The sequence below is a fragment of the Sabethes cyaneus genome, chromosome 1, assembly GCF_943734655.1.
Source record: "Sabethes cyaneus chromosome 1, idSabCyanKW18_F2, whole genome shotgun sequence".
NCBI lineage: Eukaryota > Metazoa > Arthropoda > Insecta > Diptera > Culicidae > Sabethes > Sabethes cyaneus.
The window spans coordinates 62,329,256-62,341,047 of record NC_071353.1 but is presented as its reverse complement, the minus strand read 5'-3'; the positions used below and the strand labels follow the sequence as shown (position 1 = coordinate 62,341,047).

At 38.8% G+C, this 11,792-nt stretch overlaps 1 protein-coding gene across 1 annotated transcript; it reads left to right on the top strand.

Moving 5' to 3' along the window:
* The first annotated feature begins 7,311 nt into the window (after nt 1-7,311).
* On the top strand, nt 7,312-7,644 carry LOC128732551 (uncharacterized). Its single transcript, XM_053825823.1, has one exon. The coding sequence runs from the start codon at nt 7,312-7,314 to the stop codon at nt 7,642-7,644; it is 333 nt and encodes a 110-aa protein (XP_053681798.1).
* Nucleotides 7,645-11,792: the final 4,148 nt, after the last annotated feature.

The window sequence follows — 11,792 nt, the reverse complement described above, 5'->3', positions numbered from 1 at the left end:
GTATGTTTGTATGTTTGTATGTTTGTATGTTTGTATGTTTGTATGTTTGTATGTTTGTATGTTTGTATGTTTGTATGTTTGTATGTTCCACCATAACTCCAGAACGCCTTGACCGATCTCCATCGAACTTGGCACAAAGGTTCCTTGATATAAGAGAATCAGCACTGGGGGGGTTGACAACGGGGGAGGTTCGTAACAGGGGGAGGCCAGAACTCCGAACTGCCAGAACGGTTATTCATCAAACTTGGCATAATTGTTCCTTGGCATAAGAGAATCAGCACGGGGGGTGTTGCGGATACTCAAACACTGTTTTGTCAGTTGCTTATACTTAGCAGCTACAAAGCTGTAATATATTTTAATTATAATTACAATTGAGTTTATCAGGTAAGTATGTAACTGTATCTTACATTTTCAGTGTTTCTATTTACAGGTTTTTGTCTTATTGGTCTCGGCGACAACGCGGCAATCTACAGGTGAGTATATTGATTTATAATGAGTATATGCACTTCTGGTATGTGGACCAGCAACTACAGCATAACGGTAAGTATTTATTTGTAAGTTTGTATTATCTTCAACTGCGAATTTTATTACAATTTGTCAAACTAAACTGATCCTATTGATCGACTGCTACTGCTATAAACTCTTGATAATTTATAAACCAAAAACGTTGATAATTTACTGTGTTCTAATGTTAGCGCACTTTACTTCTTGCTGACTAATGATCGGTTTGTTTACATTTGTATGCATTGAATTATCATTCCGTTGTATTTGCTCGCAATGGAAAGGTACGTTGTTCACTTTTTCGCCGCAACGAGAGGCTCGTCAACAGGGGGTTAACAGAAACGTGGCAGGGAGGTTCCCTGATAGGGGGGAGGTTCCCTAAAAGAGGGGGGAGGCCATAACTCCGAAACGCCTTGGCCGTTCTTTATCAAACTTGGCACACATGTTCCTTGACATCAGGGAATTAGCACGGGGGTTGACAAAGGGGGGAGGAGAACTAATTGGGGGGGCCAAAGCTACGAAATAAAGGGGGGGGCTTCGTAACAGAGGGAGGTCATAACTTCGAAATGCCTGGACGGTTATTCATCAAACTTGGTACACATGTTCTTTGACATAAGAGAATCAACACTGGGGGGTCTACAAAACCGAGGGGTAGAGGTTCCCTGATAGGAGAGGAGGGCCCCTAATAGGGGGGAGGCCATAACTCCGAAACGCCATCACCGTTCTTTATTAAACTTGGCACACATATTCCATGACATCAGGGAATCAGCACCAGGGTTTGACAAAAGGGGGAGAAACAAAAGGGGGGTTGTAACATGGGGAGGCCATAACTCGGAAATGCCTGGACGGTTATTCATCAAACTTGGCACACATGTTCCTTGATATAAGGGATTTAGAACTGAGTGAGTTGACAAAATGGGGTGGAGGGTAACAGGGGGAAGGCTCCGAAATGTTTGGACGGTTCTCCCATAAGTGACGGTGGGACAAAAAGGGGTGTTGATGATCAGAGGTTGCTGACAGGAAGGGGAGAGTAACGCCCACATGATTGTAACAATTTATCCGTACCACAGAAAAAATCAGAATATGAAACACTAATTTGCAATGCTCGTAGCTGTAGATTTGTCAAGTGTTCGATCGTTAGTGCTAAGTGTTGTTGACCGACTCTATTTGAGTCACAGGGGCAATCATTCAAACAGTGTGGAGTTGATCTGAGAACACCATGTTTTTCCCATCGTCATCTTTATGTGGTATGTTCCAGAGTGGGCTCGGCCAATAACACGTTGTGACAAAACTTTTTTTTAAATATACTTTGCAAGTGACCTAGTGTACGTTGTTAGTCACACCTAGTACATCATAAAAACACATATGAAATCTTCCTAACACCCCCAAAATTTCAAGTTATTCCAAAAAAATGTTTTTTGGCTAGGTGTACATACTATCATGAATAACTCAATAATTTTCCAAGCAATTTTAAGTTTTTTATACATTTTTGGAAAGCTTAGAGGATAAGCTTTCTGGATATATATACATTCACTATGGTTCTACAAAAGTTAGACGAGATTTTTTCAATTAAATATGAAATTTAACTAAAAAATTAAAATTTTTCTCACTTTAGAGGTCCTTAATGTGGCCTTAAAAATGACCCACATTCCTAAGCTCAACATCACTTGTTTTATATTCAATCCTAGGACTTTGGTCAAAATTTCAGCCAAATCGGTCAACATTTGCAAATTTGAGACCATTTTTAAGAGTTGTAGAATTTATTGCTTCTCATATATCACCCGCCTAATCTTACAACTGAGCATCTTGTACACGATGCCATGGCGCCTCATTTTTTGCAATTCTTGTGATACTCATAAATATTTTCTATTAGAAAATCAATCCCATTAAAAATGCAAATTACCCTCTCAAACGTCTTCTTATAAGACTTGACAATTTTTTATTGACATACTTCGTAGCCGGCCTTTAGAATACAGGGCGCCTAACCGAGATTCAAACCTACCACGATTGGCATGTTAGACCAGCGTTGTACTTCGAAGTTAACTGAGCCCGAGCGGTCGACTAAATATAATAGTCAGGAATTCCACTTCCACTCGATCAAAATAAAAAAAAAGTTTGAGAGTTTAGATTTCAAAACCCCGTTTTATCATGTAGCTAAATTATACAAAACAAATACTAAATTTGCGGGAACCACATTTTGATTAAAAAAATATGTCGGGTGCAAAAAAAGTTCAATCATAAACCTATAAAGCTATATTTTGCAATGGGCACTAGAGTTAGTTCCAACGAATGTTAATACACTGACGAACTGACATAACACTTAGAAGAAAATTCTTCAAAAACCATCGTCCTACACGTTTTGCTTGCACACTAGCGCTCTCTGTTATGCATGTTGCGGAGTAGCTTGCATTTGCAGGGTTTTGTACTGCAGGTTTTTTACATTTGCAGGGTTTTTTACATTTGTATTGTTTTATACTGAAAACTCGAAGCAACACTTGAGCGCCGTTGTGTGGCCATGTCGCGAAACATGCTTTTTTGAAAAATAAGTGGTTGTTGAATGGACGATGGAATTAACGTGAGTGTCTCGTCTGTTTGTCTGTGGTTAATACATGGCAGGCACATCGTTACTATTGATACAAACACATTGCATAACATGCTTTAATTGAAAAAGTAGGCATGGTAAGCATGCCTATTGTTGCTCTTTATTTTTTAGTCTGCTTTAAAGACGAAAGATAAACTAGGTTCTATCCGATTGGGTGCTACCGTTCACGACATCCGTTTCTTTTGGTTGAAAAATAATTATTTTGTTCGGTTTTTGTAACAGCTCACGGTAGCTTACCTGATATGAGTTGGTTATTGATAAAAAAAACCCTTATCGGTACGATGAACCGATGAATGGTTTGCAATTTTAAGAATCGACTCTTTCAGTTTTAAAATATTTTTATATCATAAGGCATGTTCAATTTATGTATTGTAACATTCTAATAGATAATCGAATAAACTCTCTATTACATACTGTATCATATTAATTATTAGCCCTAAAAATAGTAATGGATGGTAAAGAGTTAATCAAATCTTTGTGATGTAACAGTGAGATTGGTAATCTTTTGTAACTTTCTCTTGTTTTTAATCAATAACGACGGATTTACCGTTTATTTGACTGATACGATTTCAGGAATAGATAAGTGCAAATACAGCATGGTTCTCGTTATTCTGTAAAGCTACAAATTTTAAATCAACTATCGTTGTAACTAAACACAAACTGGAATGAGAGAATGGCCAGCGTAACTCAGCAGCACGCGAGTACTTGTCATACTTGTCATCGGCACTAGTTTTGCTAGAATTTCTATTATCGATGAGTGTCGTTTGTTTTGTTTTAGCCATTCTCTTATTTCAGTTTTCTCTAGTTGTAAAAATTAGCTATGATTCTAATCTACTAAAAAAATCTAAGAATCTCAGCTGGAAGGTACTGGTAATTTCTCGATAAAAGATGGCCAAGAAATGTAAAGCACACAAAATGCTGCAAATATTAACTGCATGCTTTTGTAATCAATGTTTTCAGGAGAAAATCATACGAATCAATTGTAATGAGTTTAGTATCGAATGAAATGGAAGTTTGACAGCGACGGCACCAAGTCTTGCGTATATGGCGGGTGAAATTAAACTTTCCTACCCGTATTCTCCTAGTGTTCCTGTTTCCTAACCTGTACAGCAGCATATGGCCGAGCATTGTAGTGATGAAAATTCACTGATTCATCATCGGTAACACATAGAATAGTAGAATCACAGAGAACAGACATCCATTCAAGAACAAATTTTTTGGGAATTCTTGGATAAAAATCAAATTAAAATCACCTAATATGCTAGCGTCACCACCACTATAGTTTCCCAACTAAATGATTCTTTTGATTTGCACACTGACAACCTTTGGCTCCTCTGGCGCTAGTATATATGGACTATAAGCGTTATGCTAGTGCCAGAAGCTAGCTGTTGTGAGTTTAGTATAGAATTTCATGCGCCTTTAGCGACACCATCACTATAGTTTCCCAACTAATTTGACATAAGTTTTATCCAAGTGGGGACCTTTCGCTTGGATGTCTGTTCTCTGTGGTAGAATCATAAAGGAAAATTCGCGGAAAGGAGTAAAATATCATACACAAAATGCAAAAAGTTTACGAAAAGCACTGACTTCTAACGATGGCTACTTTGAAGCGAATGAAATAAATGTTTCTAGGTAATTAACCGTTGTTACAGGTACTTTTTGAGCCGTAGTTACAACATCTTAATGAAGGAAATGTAATTTCTTCATATATGAACATAAGAATTGGAAATATATATATTTATATAATTAAACATGATGCATACCTTGTTTCGAGATTCTTAACGGAATTATATTAGCGAGTATTTATGATAAATTTTACATTTTACAGATAAAATATTTCGGAACTTATTTTTTTAAGGGGGGGCCCTACTCTGGAAGACCGAAGAATAATAAGTTTTCGTAAAAAAATTTCAGATGCTAGAATTATAGTTAAGTGCTGGGGTATTTTGGTTATTGGTTAATATAGCTTGAAGATATATTTTGAATTATTTGGATACCAGAATAGTGATTATTATGCTGGTGGCAGGTGTGCGACGTGCCCTCTAGAAAATAGTTCGTTGCTGGCAGTATGTGCCGGGAACCAACGGAGTATCGTAGAACGGATTTCAAGGATGATTTTGAAGCTTTAGGTTAATACCTAAATTGTTACATAGCGGTTTTTGAAAATTCGAAAAATTACCAAAATGGCGGCAATTTTTCCAAAAGAAAGGTGTTTTTTCTTCAAAAATCGACAAATAAAAGCTCACAAAAAATTGAAAAATTAAGATATCAAAAAACGGCTACGTAACAATTTAGATTATTCATTTTTACATGCTGAAAAAAAATTTCAGCCCAATCGGTCCACTAAATTCTGAGATACACGTACCGCCTGCTAAAGAAACATGGTTTCGGGGAAAACGCGTTCCAAGTTTCGCACAACAATGGACTTCCCTTGAGGTGACTCCACAATATTTGCCGTAAGTTTTCAACGAGATCAGATATTAAAAAATCCTTTTGGAATGACATTTCGGAAGGTGTAAGCGTCTCGAAAATGCAAAACAAAAAAACTCGTTTTTTCCGATTTTTCAGAGTAGGGTCCCCCCTTAATACTAAACCCCTTGCTTTTTTGGTTCATTTTCACATCGTTATTACACTATTCATCTTAACTACTTTTATTAGAAAATATATTTAAAACATAATGCGAAGTTTGCTGCTCTACTATTTGTCTTTTTTCACGAAAAATATTAACGCTAATCTGTATATAATCGCGGCAATTCTGGTCTGCTAGCGAAAAATATTCATAGAGTGAAGACGGTATGTTTAGTGTTAATAAAACAAATGATTATGTTCGAATGTCAATACGACATACGGAACATCACTTCATCATATACAAGATTTTCTTTCGTCTATTATCAATGGAGCGCAACTGTTTATAAAAAAACTAATTTTATATTTATTAAACCTTGTGTACGAGCAGCCCAACTTCCTCAAAAGTAAGTATAAGTTGTTTAAATCACAGCTCAAAATTTCAAGCACTAAATATTTACTCCGAGTGATCGGCAAATTTACTCCGTCACATTCAAAACGGATAACAAAATAAGTGGACTTTTCTATTTACAAAAAAATTCTAGATAGAATTAACAAAAGGGCGAATGTCGCAAATGTAAACAAAACGAGTGAGAGTTATTTTTTGCTGGGCCAGCATAGGAAAATCAACTCTCACTCGGTTTGTTTACGCTTGCGACATTCGCCCTTTTGTTAGTTCTATCTTCAATTGTGAAAAAAGGGGCAATTCTTGTTGGTTACTGAGTCAGTACCGTGAGCTCCCGATAATATGAATGTAATCTCATTCAGATAAGGGGAGTTTATTTTAATTTGAATATTTAAAAAATTTTCATTTTTTTTATATGCGCAAATTGCGCACATATTTCTTGGATTAATTTGATAAAAACAGCGTGTATATTTATAAAAAATAGGTACGTCGTTCAGTAATTTCAACTAAAACGTTCTATTTTGAGTGCAGAAAAAAGTAAATTATATATTATAAGTTATATAACCAGAGTTGCTAGGCAAAAGGGTAAAAATAAAAAATAATAAATTTTCAATAAGAACTTAACACCGATGTAACAAAAAACATTTTTATTTCAATTGTAGAATTCAGTTGGAAACAAAATGAAATTTTAGTTTGTGAGCAGAACAACCATAAATATGATTGAAACCACATTTTTAACACATACAAAAAAAATTGTACATATAAATATGATAAATTACTACCATTACCATTTTTTCAGAGATGACTACTTTAACTATGTTTATTATAGCTTGTTAATTCGTTTTCTATCAATACAGCGTGTATGATTTAAGCCGGTAACTGCAACCGAATCGTTATATACCTACATATATTTATAGCACAGCTATCAAAAATATGGCACATGAAATTGCCAACGCTGCTGAAGATATAAATGCTAACGTATACGACACAGCAACAAATGCAGCACCCAGACCTTATTGTATATTAATCTAACGAATTAAGCTGCGTTCGCAATGATAAGCTGGCCCCTTGCGAAGATTACACGAGGTTTAAAAAGAATCGGCAAATCAACGCCAGGCATCAGTTCAAAGTTGTCCAGCTTTAGCATATGTAGGTATCCGTCAATGAAGTGAAGTTAGCAAATAAATTGAGTGTATTATTACGATAATTTTAGATCCAACCAACCAGCGCCTCCAAAATGTCTCTGAAGTCTGACGCAGTGTTCGCCAAAATCTCCAAAAGGTTGGAGAGTGTAGACCCGAGCAACCGGCAGGTGGAGCACGTGTACAAATTTAAGATCACTCAGGGCGGCAAAGTAGTCAAAAGCTGGATTTTGGATCTGAAGAACGTAAAGTTATCCGAGTCAGATGCCGACGCTGAGGCAACTCTAATCATGGAAGACGATATCATGTTTGCCATTGGATCCGGTACCCTGCCAGCCAAGGAAGCTATGGCACAGGATAAGATGGAAGTTGAAGGCCAAGTGGAGCTGATCTTTTTGCTGGAACCTTTCATCACCTCACTGAAATGAACAATTTGGTGCAATCTGTGAATGCAAGAGTCATGTCATCCGATTTTCTGTAATTTATTGTTTGCTGTTGAACCTTTTTGTTTTAATTTCGAAGCCATTAAATCATCGTTATAACTAGCTTGCTGTATTTATTTTTTGATTTTGTGTTCTCGTCTCAGAAAAACTGCATGATATTGCCTCAATTTGGACACGGTGTTAAATACAGACACGCAAAAGGCTAAATAGCTTTTCGATGCTTTGAATTTCAAAGTAAAGTTATACCAAATTATTATATAATAATGATTATTGCCAAAAGTGCTGTTAATTTTTTATACGGATTGAGACTTGCGTAAAGTTTTATTCACGAATTTCAATTAAAACGTATGTAGATACCATCAACAATACTTTTCGCTTAAAAATTTTATGTTGGCTATCTGAATAGATTACTACCAAAAATGGGTAGAAAAAACTCAACGTGGACAGAAATTCAGAATTTGATAGTCAGCAACCATTAATAATTCGACACCAACTTTTCAAAAGGGCCAATCTGCAAAATGTAAACAAACCGAGTGAGAGTTACTTTCTGCTAGACTAGCCTACACTCTTAAATGATTCTACCCGTAAATAGTCAAAATGTTCTTAAAGTGTACAAACTCAAATTTTGGGCAATAAATTCAACCAATTTTGGCTACTTGCTACCGATAATTGAATTATTCTCTGTGACAAATAACGCATTTTCTAGTTCTACTACCAATTTTTTGGTTGAAAAACTACTCAAAATCTGAATTTGTACACTATAAGGGCATTTTGAGCAATTTAACTAAATTCAACCAATTTACGGGTAAACTCATTTAAGTGTGTAGGGAAATAAACCGAGTTTACATTTTGCAGATCGGCACTTTTGAAAAGTTGATGCCAAATTGTCTGCATATAACATATAACGTACACAGCTTACCACTCCTTGTGTACGAAGAAGGAAGGAATTGTGAATACATTTTTTATAACGGTAATCTTTACAATAGACAAAAGAAACGGTAGAAGAAAGTAACGAAAGAAATGGTGTTTATAGTACATTTAGGGTTGGACAAGACGTGGAAATCTGTAGCAATAATTCACATTAAGAGAACCCCAGCTTGGAAATCTTGAAAAAGATCAGAGGCGTTGTATACAAAGCACGACCGCACGGTTAACGTAAGGCTACGTTAATATATTTGTAGCATGATTTTGAATATTTTACTAACCCTTCTGAGATAATTTACTGGCCTTGAGAAGGACCGTTTAATGATGGTGATTAGGATTTTCTGTTCAGCAATGGTGGATGCCCTAGATGGCGTTTAAAGCTTTACTGATATTTTCAGATATAACAGAGTGGTCGAATTTGGGATTTTTTGACAGCATTTCGTTTCTACACGCTCGTCAAATTTGGCTCACACAAAGTGGAACAACTAAAACTCTGCGTAATTCTCCATACACTATTTCGACTCACTCTTACTCTTTTTAAGAGTTCAACGCAGAAGCTCGTTAATGAGTAACATTTAGCTCAAAACTGAGTGTTATTGAACCGAAAATTGTGTAGTACTTGCACAAATTATGATTGATTATAACTCTGTTTACAGTACAAGTTTAAGTTACTCAAATTTGTGAACAGTTCCATTTTGTCTGCAGGTAAGTCGGATCTTAAGGTACTCATACACGTACCGATAAGTTGACCGAAAATGTTGGTGAATTAAGGTTCAGGCAACATACACAATAGGGAGAGCCGGGGCATAAAGGACACCTTAACTTTTTTTTAATTAATTACGGGCAAACCCAATTGAATTCAACCTGAAACGGCCTAAAACTTAGATGAGGGTATAATCTAAACAGTTTCAGTGAGTTCAATATCATTATTTATTTTTTATTTTATTTAGGTGGCTTGCCGTCCTAAGACAAAGCCTGTTGAACAAAATTTCTCCATGTAACTCAGTTGAGGGCTACCGCTCTCCAATTCCTCGGACACCGAGTACTCTCCGCCAGATCTCGCTCCGCCTGGTCTAACCATCTTCTTAGCACTCGTCGTTCGAAAACTCCGAGCACTCGCAGGTCCTCCTCGAGCAATGGCCATGTTTCATGACCGTAGAGAACAACCGGTCTAATAAGCGTCTTGTACAGGGTGCACTTTGTACGGGGACCGCAATTGCTTGTGGAGCCCATAGTAAGCACGACTTCCGCTGATAATACGCCTCCAAATCTCACGGCTGGTATCATTGTCCGCCGTTACCAGTGAGCCAAGGTAGACAAATTCATCGACTACCTCAAACTCATCGCCGTCGATCAATATACTACTGCTCAACCGGTGTCGTTCGGCCTCGGTTCCGCTGGCCAGCATGTACTTTATTTTAGACGTATTTACCTTTAACCCAATCTTTTCTGCTTCGCGCTTTAGTCTGGTGTACTGTTCAGCCACCGCCACAGATGTTCTGCCGATAATATCCATGTCATCGGCAAAGCAGACGAATTGACTAGATTTGTTGAATATCGTGCCCCGCGTGTTGATATCCGCTCGGTTCATAACACCTTGTAGCGCTATGTTGAACAGCAGGCATGAAAGACCATCACCTTGACGAAGCCCTCTGTGTGATTCGAATGAACTTGACAATCCACCCGAAATCCGAACACAGCACTGTGTACCATCTATCGTAGATTTAATCAGTTTGATGAGCTTCCTGGGGAAGCTGTTCTCGTCCATGATTTTCCATAGCTCTTTCCGGTCGATGGTATCATATGCGGCTTTGAAGTCAACGAATAAATGATGCGTGGGAACTCTGTATTCACGGCCCTTTTGGAGGATTTGCCGCAGTGTAAATATTTGATCTGTTGTAGACCGACCTTCGACGAAGCCGGCTTGATAAGTTCCCACAAATCTATTCGCAATTGGTGATAGACGGCGGAAAATGATTTGGGACAGCACTTTATAGGCGACATTGAGAACGGTGATCGCTCGATAGTTCTCACAGTCCAACTTGTCGCCCTTTTTATAGATCGGGCAGATAACCCTATCTTTCCACTCCTCCGGTAGCTGTTCCGTATCCCAACAATTAGTCGGTAGTATTCTAACAATTAGTCGGTGCAGACAAACGGCCAGCTTTTCTGATCCTATTTTAATAAGCTCCGCTCCGATGCCACCTTTTCCAGCTGACTTGTTGTTCTTTAGCTGCATGATGGCCTCCTTAACTTCGTCTATCGTTGGGGCTGGCACCTCTTCCCCGTTTGCTGCACCGTCGAAATCGCTTCCCCCGCCGCCATGGTTTTCCGCCTGGGCGCCATTCAGGTGTTCGTCGAAGTGCTGCTTCCACCTATCTGTCACCTCACGATCGTCCGTCAGAATACTGCCAGTCTTATCCCGACACATTTCGGCTCGCGGCACAAAGCCTTTGCGGGATCCGTTCAGTTTCTGGTAGAACTTCCGCGTTTCCTGAGAACGATGCAGCCGCTCCAACTCTGCATATTCCTGCTCTTCCAGGTTGCGCTTTTTCTCCCGAAAGATTTGGTTTCGCTGCATCTTCTTCTGTTTGTGTCTTTCCACGTTCGGACGTGTGGCACTGCGCATCTTGGCCGCCCGCGCAGCGTTCTCCTCATCCATCACCCTCCTACATTCATCGTCAAACCAATCGTTCCGCTGATTCCGGGCCACATGCCCGATGGAGCTCTCCGCTACACTGCTGATGGCTGTTTTGATAGTGTTCCAACAGTCCTCGAGCCCTTCGTCCAGCTCGTCCTCTTCCGGCAGCGCAGCTTCGAGTGAATGCGCGTAGTTTGCGGCGACGTCTGGCTGCTTCAGCCGCGCGAGATTTAACCGAGGCTGGCGTCGGTACCGAATGTTGTTCACAACGGAGAGTCTTGGGCGCATCTTAACCATCACTAGCTAGTGGTCCGAGTCAAGGTAAGCGCTTCGATAGGATCTGACGTCGATAATGTCTGAGAAGTGCCGACTGTCGATCAAAACGTGGTCGATCTGTGATTCTGTCTGATTTGGTGACCTCCAGGTGTACTTATGGTGGATTCTGTGCTGGAAAAAGGTACTACGTACGGCCATATTCTTGGAGGCGGCAAAGTCGATAAGTCTTAGGCCCATTTCATTGGTTCGCTGGTGTGCACTGAACCTTCCAATCACCGGTTTGTATTCCTCC

What these genes read in the sequence shown, in the direction of transcription:
- LOC128732551 (XM_053825823.1), top strand. Translation starts at nt 7,312, where the DNA reads ATGTCTCTGAAGTCTGACGCAGTGTTCGCCAAAATCTCCAAAAGGTTG.